The 20237-nt window shown below is 38.7% G+C and overlaps 1 protein-coding gene across 3 annotated transcripts in view; it reads right to left on the reverse strand.

Moving 5' to 3' along the window:
• SLC25A21 (solute carrier family 25 member 21) overlaps positions 1–20237 on the reverse strand; it is a 514834-nt gene that overhangs the window by 198552 nt on the left and 296045 nt on the right. For all 3 annotated transcript variants that reach the window (XM_007180729.3, XM_057544322.1, XM_007180728.3), the window contains one exon: positions 9984–10032. In XM_007180729.3, coding sequence (XP_007180791.1) covers positions 9984–10032 — 49 coding nt within the window. The remainder of the gene's footprint in view (positions 1–9983; positions 10033–20237) is intronic.

The following is a 20237-nucleotide window of genomic DNA, read 5'->3' on the forward strand; positions in this document are numbered from 1 at the left end:
GAGCTTATCTCAAAATAGACATGGTTATTAGTTTCAGATTCTCTCTTTCCCCCAAAACCTGTACTTAAAATAGATGATTATCTGAGAAAAGTTTATGACTGCATTAAAAAACACTTAAAAATTTCCCATTTGTTTTTTAATTCAAAATAATCCCAAATCAGTTTATTTTATTCCTATATTTTATAGGCATATTGTATTCTAATAATCCAAAATTGGAATCTAAGCCATGGTTAAGGCAAAATATCTCATTATAGGGGAACCTGTGATGGGCATTCGCTAAATGAAGTTGCTGAAATTTTTAAAGCAATTGGGATAAAACCCTGGATGGGGACGGGGTGGGGCAGGGGGAACAGAGGAAGTAGTCTTCATGCTGACACTCACTTTAGAAGTAATTCACTTTCCCATGACAAAGATAAGAAAGCCATTTAAGAATTATTTACCTTTCAGCTTAAAAAAAAAAAAAGGATGTCTGGAGAAGCCCATTGGCAGGCATGAAGAGCGGACAGATGCTTCTCCTTATCCTCCAGGCTGGGCTCCTCATAGAAGGAAAAGCCTTTGCAGCTAAGCAGAAGGAAGACAGAAGTGTCAAAATAGAACACGCCTTACTTATTAGCTAAGGGAGAATCTTCTAAGCCCACTTCATTAGTTGAGGAACAATAGCTACTGTACTTTAAACAAACACCAAATCTGTATTTTAAAAATTTAGACAAAAACACAAATTAAGGAGAGATGAAACATTTTACGAAGGTTCCACAATGTGAGTCATAAAAATAGTATGCTCCTCTAGGAAGTAATTTTAAAAAGAATTCCATTTACAAAAAAGAGAAAAGAAAAGAAAGGAAGAAAGAAAGAAGGAAGGAAGGGAGGAAAGAAAAAGAAAGAAAGAAAGAAAGAAAGAAAGGAAGGAAGGAAGAAAAAGAAAGACAAAGAAAGACAAAGAAAGAAAGATTAGAAATATTTGAAGATTATAAAGTGAATTACAGTTGATTTAACCTAATAGAACTATGTTATTTTATGTAGGGAGAACTGGCTGGATTTTTTTTTAAAGAAAAGTTTTTTTCCTTATTAAGAAATTTGAAAACTAATTTTAGCCTATGGTAGCAAGATTATTCTGCATAAGATCTTTGGGACCAATTTTTTCTCCAGTGCCTCAGAGCAACAGGTCCTTAGATGTCCTCTCTTTCTATCTCCTCCTCATTATTATTGGGCCACTGGAGAAATGATTAAAACTGTTCGGTAGCAGCAAAGGCCCACGTACATGGAGTGTTTCCTATGGATCAGGAAGCTTTTGCAACCAGCCCCACCAATGGCCTGGGTTTATGTTCAGTGGGCTGTCTACTGTGGGCCCCTCTGAGTTTTCCACAGTGTAGATACAACCCTTGTTTCCCAAAGAGGCAGAACATTGTCAAAGTAAGAATCCCAGGAGTAATATTAATGAAATCTCTTCATGGGGTTATGGTCTCTCATCCCCAAACCTTCTGTCTTTCCCCAGAAAGTCACAGGTATCTAGAATGTCATGCAGCATTCTTAACAGTGCACAAAATAGGATTATTTTCTCTTGTTTTAGGGTCAAGCTTAGATTATATTAGTCTTTTTAATTAAATCACTATACAAATGTGGGACCTTTTAAAGTTTGCATGAACTCATTGGCAATGACGAATTTAATTTGTAATAAAAAACTTAGGTGGGAGCAAATGGCATTTTAAAGCACACACTTATTCACTTAACACATATTCACTGCAGCCCTACAATACGCCAAGGAGAGCATAGTTAATTGTCACCTCTGGGGCTTCTCTGGTGGCGCAGTGGTTGAGAATCTGCCTGCCAATGCAGGGGACACGGGTTCGTGCCCTGGTCTGGGAGGATCCCACACGCCACGGAGCAACTAAGCCCGTGAGCCACAATTACTGATCCTGCGCATCTGGGGCCTGTGCTCCGCAACAAGAGAGGCCGAGATAGTGAGAGGCCCGCGCACCGCGATGAGGAGTGGCCCCCGCTTGCCACAACTAGAGAAAGCCCTCGCACAGAAACGAAGACTCAACACAGCCATAAATGGATAGGTGGATAAATTATAAAAAAAAAAAAAACTATTAAAAATTGTCACCTCTACCTCTTCCAAATATATTATCCATCCTGTGTGCCATTTTTATTTGATTATGTTAATAAATAAAATCTTTAATGATGACTACATGGAAAGAATGACATACTCAATCAATGCAGAGCTGCAGTGTGCCCACCACCCAGGACTTCCTTGCTTTGGCTCAGTAAGTACAGAAAGACATTTCAATTAAATAAAACAAATCCCAGAGAAACCCGGATATGGTCATGCAACTTCAAAAGCAAAGTTGAAGTTACACCAATGTTTTTTGGGATTCTGTAACCATTTTATACTATTATGAGTTGCCACTGATTGATTTAGCTAAATGACAAAGACGCAACAAAAATATAGTTTATAAAAATGTGGTTCTACTCCTTGCTTGCTTTACTTCAGTCACATTCTCTCCATGGTTAGAAGCAAGCCATGACAGTGGTCTAGCCCTGGATTTCTATGCACGGTGAGAAATCAGGCATAACCATGGTCTAACCCTGAATGTGATCTCAATGTTTTATACCACGGACAAATCGTTAACATATGGAAATAACCCTCTCAGCTGCTCTGTAATTTTTTAAATCCTATAGACTCTACTGCCTTGACTTTATACTCCAATCCTGAACTTTTTCCACTGTTCTCTCCCCATTATAAAAGGATTTTTTTCCTTTTCTTTTCTTTTTAAAGGATCTACTGGGGGAAAAAAAAAAGTTTCGTTCCTTGTTTCCACCCTGCTGTTCTGTTGGCCCCAACGGCTGCTCCATGTCCCCTCTCCAACCTCTAAATTAAGTGTTCATTTTCAAGTTCACTGCTGTGCTCCCCTCCCCCTGTAAAGGGAGGTGTGGATGTTCCCCAGCCCCAGCTCCTCGCTCTCTGCTGGGCTCCCCACAAAGCAGTCTCTCACCATTGCCTGTCCTCAGATTTCTCTTTTTAATAAAGTTTGTGGTGGGCTTATGCCTCTAAATCATTTTTACCCATCAGAGCCATTTACGTTCCCTCTGTAACAACCAACGCTCACTCCTCTCCCATCGCCTGGCACTGATTTTTTGCCCCTGTGACCTCACTCAGTATGACAGAATGTGTTTTCTCTGGCTGTAGATAATATATTCCCATATCACTCTCACAAACCACAGAATGAGCTCCGCAGGGAAACCTCTGCCCTACCACTTCCCGTCACTGCTAACAAAGCGGTTTACAGAAAAAAACCCAATGAGAACCACAGGTTAATGAGATGTTTAACACACACACAAAAAGAATTCTTTACATGAAGACTTTTTACAGAACTGCCTATGGGGTATTCAGCCATGGTTCCCAAAGGCTGACCCAGTGACCAGTCAGGCTTAAGATTCACCCAGGAGGTTGTTACACGTAAATATCCATAGGCCCCACCCCCAGAGTTTCAGATTCAGCAGGTCTGGGGTTTGGGAGCCACGGAGAGAGAGTGTGTAAATCAATCTCAACAGCTTCAGTAAAAGCCCCATAAGCACTTATATAATGACACGTGGATGCCAAATTTTCAAACCATGTGAGTCTTTAGAATTCGCACAGTGATTAACATGTTTGGAGAGAAGTATGATAAGGCTTCTCAGGGCAAGTTAAGTCCTAATGTGAGGAAGGATGAAAGCCAAGGTATGTATTGGCCTGTCCACTCACCAGCAGCCTATAACTGTGCATCTGTAAGGAGCTGTGAGGACGCTCCTCACCCCCACCTCTCCCCGCCTTCCCCAGCATCCACCAAAAAGACATGCCTCACAGCTCTTTGACAGGACAGGCTTTTAAAAGATCAGTCTTTACAGGATGGGTAATTTAGTCCATTTGCACCTGATTTATGCCCCATTCAAAAATGAAACAAAACAAAAATGATGAAAAATGACTCTGGGCCAAAGAGAATGAACACCTCAGTAATTCCGTCTTCCTGAAGCACAATGAGCCATTTCCCTTCCTGGGAATAAAAGTGTGAAGGGGATGTAAGCTAAAACCCCCTTGGACTGTGACTTTGATAAATCTGTGGGGTTTTGAATACCACTCTCTACACACCAGTACAGGCCATCAAATGCATATGTAGTAGAATTCCCTCCCACCTAGGACCTTGCTTATTTGCAACTGTCAACCCATTTTAAGCAAGAGTATTTTTCTTACTAAGGAACCACTGGACCACCTCTCTTTCCCCTTAAAGAAGTCCTTTCCCCATTGCACTCTAGGCTTGTGTTGTCTAATCCCATAACCACTAACCACATGTGGCTATTGAGCGTTTGAAATGTGACTATCAATATGTAGATGTGCTCTAAGTGTAAAATAGGCACCAGATTTCAAGGACTGAGTATGAAAAAAAAGAATGCAAAATATCTCAATAATTTTTATATTGATTAACATGTTGCTATGACAATGCTTTAGATAAATGAGCTCAAATAAGATACAGTCAAATGAGATATATTGTTAAAAGTAATTGTATAAAAAGTTTCTTTTTACTTTAAAAATTGTGGCTATTAGAAAACCTAAATTTATATATGTGTCATGCATTGTATTTCAATTAGCCAGTGCTGTCCTAGATGAAGTCCAACATTTTGCTTTTCATCTCAAAGCTTGTCACTCGTCCTCCCTCGGTACCTTCAATGCCGTGTGCAGGTTCATTCCACCCAACTTTCATCTTGACGCGCCTACTGGAAACCCTCTCATCTCACTCTTCCCCGGTCCAGTCTCCAAAACTCCACCAAAAGCTTGAAATGTTTTTGCCCACCATCCTATCAAGTCATTTCACCCTTTTTATTTCAACAGATTCTCACTTCCCATCTCTTTCATGAAATCTTAAGTTTTTCAATGAAGACAACACAGCTGCATATTACTCATTTTCTAGACATTCCAATTTGGCCATAGAACTCATAAGGCTATTATTTCTGATTGCTTCCCAATACTCATTTATTCATTTGTTCAACAGCATTCACTGGGCACCTCCTGGAGGCCAGGCACTGTGCTTGCCATGGGGGTTACCTAAAAACGTCAGCACACAGCCCTAAAATGATGTGTGGAATGATGTCAACAGGAACACATAGATGAAACTGATGCTCTCCTGCCCTCAGAGCCAGAAGGACTCTCTAGTTGCAAACACCCTTCTGAGGAAGGATTTAAATGCAGTGCTCACATAACACAAGTCTTCCGGCTTGGAAAGTTGAAACCTTCTGACTCCATATTAAACACTTCCCCTCTCTCACACTTTGTATTCTCCCTCATGTTTCCCTGACTACCGTATAAACTCCATTTGTCTTTGTAGTTCCCATTTCCTTTGCTGACACAGTATTAAACACCATGTTTTCATATAAATATATGTACATATATAGGTATGTATGTGTGTGTGTATATATATATAACTATATATATATAACTATATGTAACTATATATAATATATATATATGTAACTATATAATATATATATATATATATATATATGTATAGTCATTTATTTCCTACAATAATGTAGGTACCACATTATTCCTATTTGAAGATGAGAAAAACTGAGGCACAGAGAAGTTAAGTAACTTCCCTGTAACTGATGTTACACGGATGATAAAGAAGCTGAATTTGAACCCAGGCAGCCTAACTCTAGAGCCAGGGTTCTTAAATACTAGGTAATCCTGTCTCAGAGAGAATACAAACAAACACCAAGGACCATGTAAGCTTGAAGCTGCTAAGGCCACCTGCTGCTAAGTGAGAGAAGCCACGCCAAAAATGAAGCCCATGTAGGGAAAGGAAAGCTGAAGGGAAAGGGGGAGAGATGGAGAGACAGGGAAAGAGACAGAGAGACAATATGAGAGATGTACAAGATATTACTGATTATTTAATATGAATCTCTGGAGGATATAAAGTGAGAAACTAAACTACCTTTGGTCTTCATAGTTATACAAGTGAATAGTCTTTTGTCATTTGTAGGTATGGGTTCTTAACTGGGGGTCCAACCGTAACTGTACACAAAGTTCTTGGTGTATAAACAGAACTATAAAACAGTGTATATGCGTGTCTCTGGGGAGAATCTCAAAGGAGACCTTGATTCTACCTAACTACCCTGTTTACGGCATCTTAGCCAAATCTCCTCTGCAAAATCAGGTGGGGACATTTAGAACAAGGCTGTTGTCATGTGGTTAGCCTATGCTCACATTAGGTCTATCTCTAGAGCCACACTTAGATGGAGGAGAATAAGCTATTTCTTATCAGTTACAACTTCTAATCATCTTTTAAAATGCAAAGTGAGTTCCTGTTGAACATGCTGAATTGAAAATGCATGCTTGTAACCTAAGTGTCCATCAATGGATGATGAATAAATAGAGAAAATGTGATATATCATATATATACAGTAGAATGTTATTCAGCCATAAAAAGAAGGAAATTTGTAACAACATGGATGGAATCTGAGGGCATTAGGCTAAGTTAAATAAATCAGGCAGAGATAGACAAATACCCGTATGATCTCGCTTATATGTGGAATCTAAAAAAAAATCAAACTCATAGATGCTGAGTACAAATTGGTAGTTGCCAGGGGATGGGGATGGGGAAAAAGGATGAAGATGGTCAAAAGGTACAAACTTCCAGTTATAAAATAAGTAAGTCCTGGGGATGTAATGTATGGTTAATAATACTATATTGTATATTTGAAAGATGCTAAGAGAGTAGATCTTAAAAGTTTTCATCACAAGAAAAAGAAAATTGTGGCTATGTGCTGTGATGGATGTTAACTAGACTTATTGTGGTGATCATTTTGCAATATATACAAACACTGCATCATTATGTTGTATACCTGAAACTAATATAATGTTATATGTCAATTATATCTCAATTTAAAAAAAGAAAATGCGTGTTGATGTCAGCTCTTTCTCCAAATCCCACTAAAATAACAGTGTGTCAGTTCTGTTTGTTTGTCTTCAGACCATTTCTCACTCTTCCCTTGTCCTGCTCTGTTCTGTTATGCAGAGGGACAGCCCTCTGCCAGGCTGGGCCTCCCAGTCTTCCTTGGGTTCAGCATATAGGAGCACTGATCAGAGACTAATGGGTAGAAAGAAGAGAGAAACCAGAGGATTTCCCCTCTCCCTGTCTGCCTCAGGCAGGAAATCTGGCAGTGGCTGGGGTTCCTCTGAGACCAGCTACCACTCGACAGATCTACTGTGGTTCTAGCTTTCATCAGGTAGTCCTGGTGCCTGGGCTTAGGTAACACCACCACCTCCCCTCTCCCTCGAGCCGGGTGTAACAGAATCGGTAATTTAAAGAGTGCAAAAAAAATGATGAAAGAAAAATTCCTGTGAAGAAAGAATCTGGAGTACACTTTTAGAATCTATTTTCTTTCCTTCCGCAGAGAAAAGGATTAGGCACAAATAGAACCCCAAAAGACTAGACTTATTGATTTTGTCATACTCCAGCACATGAGATGTTGTGGGAAATAAGCCATTTCCATGCTCAGATTAATTCATTGTCCCATTCTTCAAGGAAAATATCCAAGGAGAGGCAAAAACAGCCTACAGAAAACTGAAGCAAGTGAGGTTTGGCCTGTTGTATCCCATGCCCCACTCTGACAATGCCTGCTACAACTTAGAATCCAATGCCCTTGGATGTCATTAAGGAAAGTAACCTGCTAAAATCACTAATGCTACATGGTTTCATGAATTATCCTTTATGGTTTACAGTTTGTCTTATTTAGAAACGTGGTCATCTCCGGTACTATAATAGTGAAGATTTCGGCAATAATTTAGTCTGTCCTGTCTACTCCCTACCACCTGTGTGTTAGTGCCCAGTGATAAATGCTACCAATCTTGCATATTCTACTTCTGATTTAGCCAACTGCAAAAGTTTGGGGCTTTCAGTTTATTCTATGATTGTGAGTCTTTATTCAATACAGTTTTTATCGTTATGCAGGTCAAATACCATCCACCATCCAGTTCCCTTCTCCTTCAGGGTCCCTGGAAGGATTGTACTTTTCCCTCTCCCTTGAAGTTAGGTAAGGGTGTGTGACTAATTCTAATCAATGAATGCCCTTTTCATAAAAATATCTATATAAAAAAGAAGACATAAAGCCCCAATAACCTGGCACATCTATTTTAAGAAATATCCGATTCATATCCAGTACCATGAAATGATACCGTTTTTGAAATTCATTGTGATGAGATTCCTATTAACTCATCAGATTGTGAGCTCTCTGGGGGCAGAGCTAACCTAGAACCCACACGCACTAGATGCTCAATACATGTTGCTAAATGAATGAATGAAGGATTGAGGGAATGAATGAGTAACCGTAATGTCAATATTGTCTTGTTTAAATCATTCTTATTTCTCCTTGCTCATTTGAACACTGCTCTAATTTAGGAAATTACCATTAAATGAAAAAGACAATTTATTCCTCAGAGAGATTAACAATAATCTGGCTTTTCAAAGAAGGTTAATATGGAAACTAAGAAGGAAAGGCCAGTGAGTTTTGCTTTCTTTTTCTGAACTCTATATAAAAGATGCTCCAGGAAGTACACTCACCCTACATTTGAATATAATTTTGGATTTCCTTCTTTCTCTGTTTGGGCTTGGCGACTTGAGGCTGCTATGGACTGAATGTTTGCGGCCCCCCCAATTCATATATTGAAGTCCTAACCCCCAATATGATGGCCTTTGGTGGTGGTGGGGTGATTAGGTTTAGATGAGGTCATGAGGGTAGAGCCCCATGACAGGATTAGTGTTCTTTATAAGAAGAAAGAGAGACATCAGAGCTTCCTCTCTCCATCACCACATGAGGATACAGCAAGAAGGTGACTATCTACAAGTCAGGAAGAGGGCTCTCAACAAGAACCAAATTGACTGGCACTTGATCTTGGAGTTCCCAGCCTCCAGAACTGTAATAAATGTCTGTTGCTTAAGCCACTCAGTCTATGAAATTTTGTTATAGCTTCCCAAGTTGACTAAGAAAGAAGCCAAATTCTTATCTTCTCTATCTCTATCAGAAATGTAATATTATTTGCATGTCACAGACACCTTCCCTTGCTTTCAGCAACCAGCCTAACTAAGATTCTGTTGCCTCTGTAGGTAAATTAAGCAACATGTCCCTTCAATGACCAGCCTGACTCATCAAGTATTTCCTAATTGTGGCAGTAAGGGTTTGTTTGACCATCATTGTTGCATGGCACTTTTTGCTGTTAAGCTCCAACCTAGGTATGGTGTTGTTGCGTTTTACACAATGCAAATAAATGGAAACTTTCACTATACTTTCAGAGCTTTTAATATGAAAAAATAGAGTTCAGTAATTTAGCCATGGATTTAACTTTTAAAAAACTGCTCTAGATCATATTAAAACCCACAAGATTTTTTTTTTCTCTTGGTAAACAGATTTAATACATTGCCCTGCTTTTAAGGCATTTAAGAGCAAAGGCATTTTCTAGGAAATATGGCACTTTGTATTGGCAAACAGTTGTAGGAATAAATTCTTTAAGCACCATTTAAGAAGTTTACTTGAAATTTTGGAGTTTCACATCAAAATGCTCACTATTAAATAGCAATCTGTTATATGCTATATAACATATATGTTATATGCAATGCCAAATGAAAGTCTGCTGTCATAATTCACTAGATAGAGTTTAGTTTTTACATCATTTTGATAAACTTCCCTCACTTACCAGTTTAGTCACAAATTATACCTTATGATTGTCATGTGAAGGCAGTAAAATATTACATACTTTCGGATGACCTCTATCTAGAAATGCTTTTCACTGCTTACATTTTATCTGTCAAATAGTATTTCTTTAAGAAGTAAATATAAATGCCATTATTGGGAGAAGCTACCGGCCTAGGACAAGTTCTAGCATTTAGTGTTCTGACAGATCTTAATTTGGATATCAGCCAAAGTCAATAAAACTTGTTCATGCAGAACCTTACCTGGTTTTCACCACATCGAGAGGGTGCATCAGGCAAATTTCTACAAGACCTGAAAGATGATAAAGAAAAGTCCAATAAACACTTATGTAAACACTGGTTCTTATTTCCTTGACCCTATTGGTTTCTCAAGTATGAATCTTCAAATTAAAAACTCGGGACTTTGGACATGACAGGTAGTTCCAATAGAGGCTAATAGGGGCTAATAGCAAAAGACTAATGAATAACATGATTTTATTTCTATGGGAGCAAGATACATGAATGATTACTTCTTTATAAGTGCTCTGGCACAAACGGAGATTTTAAACAGAGGAGCGATGTTAACTTCTATTAATATGTTCTCCAACAATCTAATCATCTGTCCATTAACCCTCCCACTGCTCCCAATCACATTTATTAACATGCAAACACCTGAGCAGTGATGCTCCAACCCTCTCCCCTTTGGTAGATGCACCATCTCTCTCATCACAGCATGGATGTACTGGTGTCACAAGCACCTCTAAGTCTGAAAGAGTCAATGCCCAACTAGAAGTAGAGCACAAATACTATCATCCAAGCAGAACAGTTTCTTTTCAGTGTTCAATTCCCTGAGCTTTTCCTTCTCTTTGGAATGTTGTCCTCCTGTGAGGATAAACACACATACACTTCTTCTGAGAATCCTACTTACCTCCAGATCTCAATTTGGGCAACTATTTTCCCAGAAATCCTGGGGAAGAGACTGTTAGCTGTCCCCTAGTATTCATCCCCTTTTCTTCCTGGTTGCTCAGAATAAATACTACATTTCCCAGCCTTCCTTGCTGCTAGGTCACATGTGACCAAGTTCTGGCCAATGGGAGGTAAGTGCAAGTGGTTTGAGCAATTTCTAGGAAGTCTTTTAAAGTTAAGGAGGCTGCTCCTCTCTTTCCTTTTCCTACTTCCTTCTGGTGGAATGTGGACCTAGGGCAGGAGAAGCCATTTTGCACAATGAAGTGATTTTGGGCATGGAGGTCACACGTAGCACAGCAACAAGACAGAAGTAGTCCCTGACATCATGGAGTTATGGTCTACCTCCAGACATTCATGTTGAAGAAAATTTTCATTTCCTTTAAACTACTGCTATTTGGGTTTTCTGCCACTTGTACCTGAACCTAATTCTGATACAGGTACCCTTCGATGTGCTCCCACAGTACCCTGGACTTGTCTTATTACACGGCACTGTACCTGTTTTCTTGTCTAAAAGCTTCACAAGGACAGAGATTCCACCTGCCTTATTCACCTTTATATCCCCATCACTTTGCACAATAGTTGGCAGTCAGCTCAATAAAAATTTGTTGAATAAATAAATTGATGCTGATTAGGGTTACTGCACATGCCACTATGTCAGCTAATTCTCTAAATGAACTGAACTGGCAGCAGTTTATTCTACATTTATTTCATTAGTTTGAACATAACACAAATAAGCAAGCAAGGACAGAGAAATACTGGTAAATATGATATGAAATAAAGCACAGGAAGTATTTGAATGCAGAATTGCAATATTGTTGATCACATATCCAGATGTTCAGCAGCTATGTAAATGTGAGAAAGTGACCAATGATTCAACACCTAATAGACTGACAAATGATTCTTGAGAGGGGTGTGCATGCAGGGTATTGTGCTCAGTGCTGGGACATAGCCTGATGCAGTATCAAGGGTGCCTGAAAGAATGAAGAATTTCAAAAGTGGGCACAGAAGTGACACACTGAGAACAACCTTACACGTAAAGGGAAAACAATGAACAGAGAACAGCAATATGCATAAAACTAAGTTTTAGGCCCAGTGATTTAGTGTTGCTATTTACAGTGTGAAATGTTGCTATTTATGTTCTGTACCAATTCTAGTCTTGCATAACAGTTTACTTTTATTGTCAAATTGTCAACTGTCTTCAAGGAACTATGCCATGGTTCTCATAAAATGAATGACAGAAAATACAAATATTTACAATTTTTAAGTAAAATTTTAATTCAGCTGTGGCCTGGGTGTGCTTTATATTTGAGATTATTCATCCTAGGACACAAGGCTGATTTCTGTAAGGTAAAGACCTTACCAAAAATTTTTAAACATATATATACATATATATATATAGAGAGAGAGAGAGAGAGAGAGAGGGAGAGAGAATATATATATTTCACCAGGAAGCATTTTCTACAATTTTCACCTACTTTGCCAATAACCACTGGTGGAGGACTCAGGGGTATCCTTAAAGCTGGGAATAGAAAGTCACGTTAAAGGCATCACACTTCACAGAACGGATGGTGGATGGGATGGTTCTTTTTTTATTTTGGAGATTTGGAATGCTTACAACGTAAAGCAGAAGACCCTTTTTTTCCAAACTATCCCTTTACAACCTAAGCCACAGAAAAGAGACAATGGAAGGTACAGGACCACATTGATGGACTGACCATGGGACACACCACCCCTGCTAACTCCTAACAGAATCCTCAAGTATAGAAACCAAGAATGCTGTTGTCATTCCTGTGCCTTCCTTCCTGGTCCACCTCTGCCTTCACCCATGAACAGTGCTGCAATGGCTTCAGTAACCTTTTTAGCAATAAAATGGGGGAATGCAGAAGACAAACTAAGTGCCCAAAGGTAGACTTGAATATAGATTATTAAAGGACAATGCCAAGTGATCCTTCAGTTCAGGTCTTAATTTTGATTTTAAGTATACACAATGCTATTATACATTAATCTGTTCTAAGATAAATTACTTGAGAACAGAGTCTTCTAAATTTACTCTGACTTCTTATCACTGAGTCAATTCACATTTCCTTTCTCTACAATTCCATGACATATACCAGTTATATTACATTTTACATTACCAATATTATATTACAATTCCATTACATATATCAAGAATAGCATTTATCACACCATACTATGGCCAGTAATATACAGAAATATATAACTGTCTCTCCACACCGCTCCCCCCATCCCCATACTGGCCATTGCAATATTCATCTCCAGACACTGTAGTCTATGTGAATGGCATCTCCTGCACTTGTGAAAATGTGTAGTCAAATACAAACCATGAGTTCTTAGAGAAGAGGGAGTATTTAACTTTATCGGCCCACTGAGTAAATAACGCTAAATACATGAAATTCACTCAGGAAGGTCTCTATCTACACTCACTCCCTTGGTGATCTCATTCCAACCCATGGTTTTAATTACCATCTATATGCTAACAACTTGCCAATTTACATTTCCAGCCCAGACTTCTCTTTCAAAGTCTAGACAAATATCTGACTGCCTATTTGACATCTCTGCTTGGGTATCTAACAGCCATCTCAAAATTCACATGTTTAAAACAGGACTCCTGAGTGTCTTCACCAATACCCCTACTCAAAAAACAAAACAAAACAAAATAAAACAGAAAACAAAACAAAACAAAAGCCAACCTGTTCAACCTTAGAGTCACCCTGGACTCCTCTTTCTCTCAAAATCCTCTTCCAATCTATTGGCTCTACTTCAAAATATAACCAGACTTCTACCATCTCCCACTTCCTTTACTGCCTGTGCCCTCGCCCCCTTTCTGGTTAAGTCATGGTCACCGTTTCTCAGCTGATTAACTGCAGCACCTCATTAACACGTCTCCCTTCATCCACCTTTGACTCCTTCCATCTATTCTCACCTAACAGCCCAAGTGATCCTTTTTAAGATGTAAGTCATTTCATGTCATTCCTCTGGTCAGCAATGACTCCCCATCTCACTCAGAGAAAAGCCATACATAATCCGGGCCTGCATTACTTCTCGCACCAACTAACTCTCTTACTATTCTCCCCCTCACTGATTCTACTCTGGCCACAGTGGCCTCTGCTGTCTCCCAAACACGCCAGGACTATCTCAGCTTTTGGCCTTAGTGCTAGCCATTTCCTCTGCCTGGAATGCCCCTCCCCCAGCTTCTACTTGGCCAACTTCCTTCACATGGTCAACGAGTAATCTGACCAGTCTAACACAGAGGTCTGCTCCTCCCCACCCCAGCACCAAAAAAAATCCTCATGCTGCTCTGCTTTTTCCTTTTTCCATGGTACTTATCAGCTTCTAACATACTACATTATTTACTTCTTTTTTATGTTTCTTGTTTCCTGTCTCTCCCAGTAGAATATAAGCTTCACCAGGGCAGAGATCTTTGTCTGTATTGTCCACTGATATGCACTAAGTACCCAGAATATTCCTGACACCTAATAGTTGCTCAATAAATATTTGTTGAAAAAAGAAATGGAATGATATAAAATAATAAACCTGACACAATAATGGGATTCCTTTACAGTGGTATGTAGAAGATGAAGTTTTAAGAATTTAGTGTACACAAAGAGAATTCACCCAGTCATTCAAGGAATCCATGATAAGGTCTAATATAGAGAGTAAGTCTACTGAAATGTTATGAGTTCGTTTGTAGAATGAATGGATTATTCCAAAGATAATTTTGTTAAGTAACATTTTACGAATCAGAGAACATCTCAACATCTCCATGAAGACACAAAGGAATAGCAGTGCAGACAGAGAATTGAGGCATTCAAGCATCCCCAAGATATCAGTTACAAGTAAGACCTATGTTTTCCTTTCATCAAACCAAAAATTTTTGCATTGTACTATAGCCCCTTCCTTGGCATTTTCAAATTAAATCTAAGACTTCTCATTTGTTCTCTGAAATTCACACTATCCTATTACCTTAACTGATTTTGTGTGACATGTTTAACTCTTTAAAACTATAACTCTTTAAAATATAAAAGAATCTTTTTATTTTTTAAAGAGAACCACAGAGGGAATAAATGGTTTCAAACTGTGTAAATCTGAAATTCAAAAATAGAACAGCTAGAGACAGAACTGATAGTTTTTCATCTACTCTACTAGTCAAGCAAATCATTACAACATCCTATTTGATAGCCTGCCCAGAAAATGTGGTAGCCCTACTGAATTACAAGCAATGTGAGACTCATAAAGGGAAATCAAATATATTATACTTTCCCCTAATAATATTTAAAGTGCACTACCTTTGCGGCACAGTAAATTAATATTATGCACACTGAATTGGCTAAATAGGCAATGTGATTTGGCAGGCTTGAAAGATGTTGTTAAATGTTATGCTTTTGGGCAAGCCACAGCCTTCCTTGAAAATTCTGAAGCAAATATTTTCATGGAAGTTTACTGTTAGCATGTATTTTTCTAAAGAAACTAACCCTAAGCAATAGCCGCTAGCATGAATGTAAAGGGAGTGCAGTAATTTTCCTGGTGCATGCTTCTTGCTCTCATAGAGTTTATTATCTCATTGATTTAAGAATTTAGGAAAATACATTTCAGTTATAAACATATGCATACATTATGGTCTAGAAATCATGGTAGACAGAGCATGTACAAGGGAGGAAGAAAAGTTTAGGCAGAGTTTAAAAATAAGTGAGTTTTTAAAATCACACTTTGAATTCAGAGACAGAAAGTTTGAAAATTATTAAACTAATGAAAATCTCACTTGTAAGCAAAGTTTGTACACATTTTTTAAACTCAATTTCAGCTCAGTGTAATACACACACACACACACACACACACATATATTTTTTTTGGCCATGCCATGTGGCATACAGGATCTTAGCTCCCTGACCAGGGATCGAACCCGTGCCCCCTGCATTGGGAGCACAGAATCTTAACCACTGGACTGCCAGGTAAGTCCCAATGTAATGTATTTTAAAATTGTTGTTTGCTATTTTAATTCAATGGATGTTATCCTTTTATTTTCCTTTTTTGTTATTAAACTGTATATTAGACCCCAAGTAAGCTCCAAGTGCACTTAGGTAAGTGGTCCAATTTTCAGATATGTTGGTCTTTTATGGAAAGTTAACTGCTATATATGGGCCTTAACACAATCAATAATGCAATGAGAAACACCAGGGGAAAAATAAGCTGTGGATTAGGTTGGCAGATGGTAAAATACCTTTAGAAATGTATAAAATGCTTTAAAGAGAAGGAAATGTGAAGAGAGAGAAAGAGACTTATCACTTGTTTTACAGATTATATGTGTGTATAATATATATACATTCACAAAAAGTTTGCATTGCATTTTGTTTATCTAGAGTGAAGAAAATGTTCAAGCTGACCAGCATTTCAGCATTGGAAGTTTATCAAAATGCAGAAGGGCGGCTGAAGAAGGGATTAGGAATCTATGGTATGTCTGCCAAGTACCAGGACCTCTCATTCCAACTCAACAGAAGACTTGCCCAATTCTGGGGACTTCTCTATCAACCAGAAAGAAAAAGACATTTGCTCTGCCTCAGGATTTCTTCTTTTTTTTTAAATTGAAATATATTTGACATATAACATTATGTAAACTTAAGGTGTCAACATGATTTAATACATTTATGTATTGTAATATGATCGCCACTGTAGCAATAATTAGCACTTCTATCACATCACATAATTATCTTTTCTTTTTAGTGGTTGGAATAATTAAATTCCAGTCTCTTCAAAAGTTTGATAACTTTTTACAGGATTGGTCTTGCTTTCTTCTTTTATTGAATTGCCTGGAAAGAAGGATCCCTCTATTTGTCACAAGACTCAGGAACAGAACTCAGCCCCTCCCTGCCCACCCCTCCAGTCCTGCGCAGAAGCTGGCTCTCACAGGCCAGACACTATGCGTCTCTTCCCAACGATGCATTCAGCGGCATCACGTTCGTAGCTTGAAATTGGCCACGCTGGGAGTATTTACACTAAGGAAAATGGCAAAGGCTACAAATCAGAGATTTTGTTTATTTGTTTGTTTTCCAGAGAGCCAAATTAAACATTTACCAGCCCAACGCTGCCCAAATCTAACCACAAATTCTGTTGCCTATCCTATTAGGTTCAAATAATTTTAAAAGTATAGTACATGGAGAGTTTTAAATTTCCAGTAGTTCTTTAACTCTGCTTGTCACAAATTTCCAAAGGTGCTGTAAATTAATCTTTAGCTTATATTCTCTGTTCACGACAATTTAACAATAAGAATTATGATCCTACACCAGAATTTTAAAGAAATCCTTAGGAACTGATACCCAAGAAAACCAACCAACCCACCAAACTACCGACCACACCTATGATTTGCTATGCTGTTGTGCAGATGCTTCTATTCTCTAGACCACGTAGAGATTTGGTAATGAGCGCAACAGTCTTCCACTTCTCAGGAAAACAGCTTCTTGCCCCTGCCCTCCTCCAAGAGCGTGAGCACCTTAAAAGAGAGGAGAGGAAATGTGGCTACGAAGCCAGCTTCACCTTAGTCACCGGACGGAAGTCCAGAAACAGGAAGAAGGCCTTGGGCAAATAACACAGCATCTTGCTAAATGAAGAATTCAGGTTTTTAGGTCACAAGTAGCCAGTTCTTCCTTAGAAAATAAAGTCACTAGCACCAATTACCATCAAAGAAAAAGAAGGATGGAATTATAATGTTTTTCTCCCTATTCTAAATAGTACTACTTCCTGCAATCATATTGTTCATCTTGAAAGAGTTAAAAATTTAGAACTTTTAAAATATTTGCCACCATTGCCTTAATTAATATATAGCCAAGTTTTCTGCACTTAATCACACTGCTTTACTACTTGCCGTTAGGTGATAGCTCTTAATTTTTTACTTGCCATGACCTAGAGCCATAGTTACACAAATTCTTATTTTTGAACTGTTATTCCACACCAGCCTCCGTACCATGCTCCCAGGAAATCCAGCTTACTGAGTCAAGTATTCTAGGTAAATCCCAATACACCATATGCTTTATCAAGGTCTGGCTTATGGGGAAAAAAAAGAACAAAGCCGATTCATTTTCAGCCATACAGTTTAATCACAAAGAATTACTACTAAGTATGGATTAAGCTAATCTTTATTTCCACATGAAAAACTTGCAAAAATGAAACTGCGCTTCAAGTAAAATAAGTACCAGCTGAAAAACAATATTTGGATACTAAAGTGTGAGACATTACATAAACACAACGGCAGGTAGATTTCATAACGCAAATATTTAGCTGTAATAGCATTGAATATATTACTACTCACAGAAACATTATCTAAATAATAATCAGTGTTTGATTTCAGTTAATATTCTTAAATTACTAACTCACTAGAAACAATATTTGCCTGCATGGCTTCCATCCCAACGAGCACCGTGGTATGTGTCTTTGCTACTGTATAACATTAAATGTACTTAATCTCAGTTTTCTAGGTGTTGGACAAGTACATGTCCAGAAGGGTTTTCATTCACCAAATTTTTTTGAGTGCCTACTGTGTACCTAGTTATCCCAGCATATTTCTAGATGTTGGTTCTCTTCTGCTTGCTTCCGTTTTCCATTTTCTCAGAAAGCAAGGTCATCAATTGAGAGTGATGATGAGGAAGAGATGTTAGATGAGATGTTAGAGAGAGCAGAGAGAAGGTATGAAACAGTTGTCAGTAGGACTGAGGGAGGCGATGGATCAGGGAAACGTAGTATGATTAGTAGGTAGCACTGAGGGTCCACCTGAGGCCAGCAGTCATGAATATAGCGTCATTTTCTGTAGCCACATTCAGCTGTGTGCGTGCAGGCAGAGTAGGCAGGGTAATATTTAACCAGGATGAGGTTTTGCCAAATGAAGATGAGGAAGTCACAGAGGGCAACGAAAAGAATGTGTGCCAGAAAGTGATTATAATGGTTGACTACGGAAGCTAGGAAGGAGGGAAGTGAGGACAAATGGGGATGAGGACATGGTGGTAAGAGCAGAGGCTTGCTGGTCCTGTTGGAGACAGGATACTAGAGGAGAGAGCTGGAAAGCTAAGAGGTGGAGGTAACATTGAGATGACTACTAAGTTCCATTTTTATTAATACATAGTAACTAAAGCTTGTTGTTTTTTTTCTCTCTTTATCTCCAGTGTCTAGCACAAAGCATGGTACATCATCTACATACTGAATGAAAGTGTTGAATGAACAAAATGTTGATCCTATTATTGAGTAATACCAGGTATGTGAAGAACAAATACACTGATGGACATTCACCATTCCCTGAACTAGATTCAGCAGATACTCTCTTTGTTTTGTTTTGATCTTCAAGGTTTCTTTGAGTTTATGGTTTGACAAATATTTAACTAAGATCCTATAATGACCAGAATGTGTACACCTTAAGCAGTTAATACACTTAATAGCCAATGTACATCATATAGAAATGTAGAAAATTTGAAACATCGGCTAAAATAATTATACAAATAAACACAGGCCTCTAAAGATGGGTCAAGAACCCAAACAAAACTACTTTAAGAGATTTTGAATCTACAATATTAAGTCCTCAAAAGTAAAAGGACACATTCATATTTATATTCTGAAGCAAGTTTAGATAGTAATAAATGAAACATTGTAAATGAATTAATCATCTTTTCTAGGGAAGGCAGCCCTAACTTTTTGTCAAGCAACTTAAAACGCATCCTCACTAGAAGAATCTCTTGATGGATGAATTTTAAAACTATGATAGTCTACCCTGGAAATCTACAGGGTGCCTACAAAGTCTGAAAATACAGACAAATAAAATTTCTTCATGTGCTACTTTGATGCTCCAAGGATCAACGTCTTCATTTTTTTCCTATGCACTAAAGTAATCTAGAGGACATGTGAAACAATGGCAGAAACTAAAAGGGTACTATAATTCTGGGAACAACACCAGAGCTCCACCAAAATCCATTTTCTCTTTCTTCCATGATCCATGATATCTCAGAAGGATGGCATTTCCCAGCATCTCTTGTGTGTGACCATGTGACTAAGTTCTCACCCACGGAATGTGAGTGGCATAGAGCTTAAGACCATGAGTATGCCTCTTTACTACCCACTTTCCCCTTCCCACTAACTGGAACTTCAGCGTGGTAATAACTAAAGTTATGCCTTACAGATGACAAAACAGTGCCCTAGGGGATGGTGGAGCAACAATTGGAAGGGACCCATGTCCCAGAGTGACTATGAGGAGCAGAGATTTCATGATGAACTGAACTACTACCATCAGAACTGTCACATGGGGGCTTCCCTGGTGGCGCAGTGGTTAAGAATCTGCCTGCCAATGTAGGGGACACAGGTTCGAGCCCTAGTCCAGGAAGATCCCACACGCCACGGAGCAACAAAACCCGTGCGCCACAACTACTGAGCCTGCTCTCTAGAGCCTGCGAACCACAACTACTGAAGCCCGCACGCCTAGAGCCCGTTCTCCACAACAAGAGAAGCCACCGCAATGAGAAGCCCGCGCACTGCAAAGAAGAGTAGCCCCTGCTCCCCGCA

Source organism: Balaenoptera acutorostrata, chromosome 3, assembly GCF_949987535.1.
Source record: "Balaenoptera acutorostrata chromosome 3, mBalAcu1.1, whole genome shotgun sequence".
NCBI classification, from domain to species: domain Eukaryota; kingdom Metazoa; phylum Chordata; class Mammalia; order Artiodactyla; family Balaenopteridae; genus Balaenoptera; species Balaenoptera acutorostrata.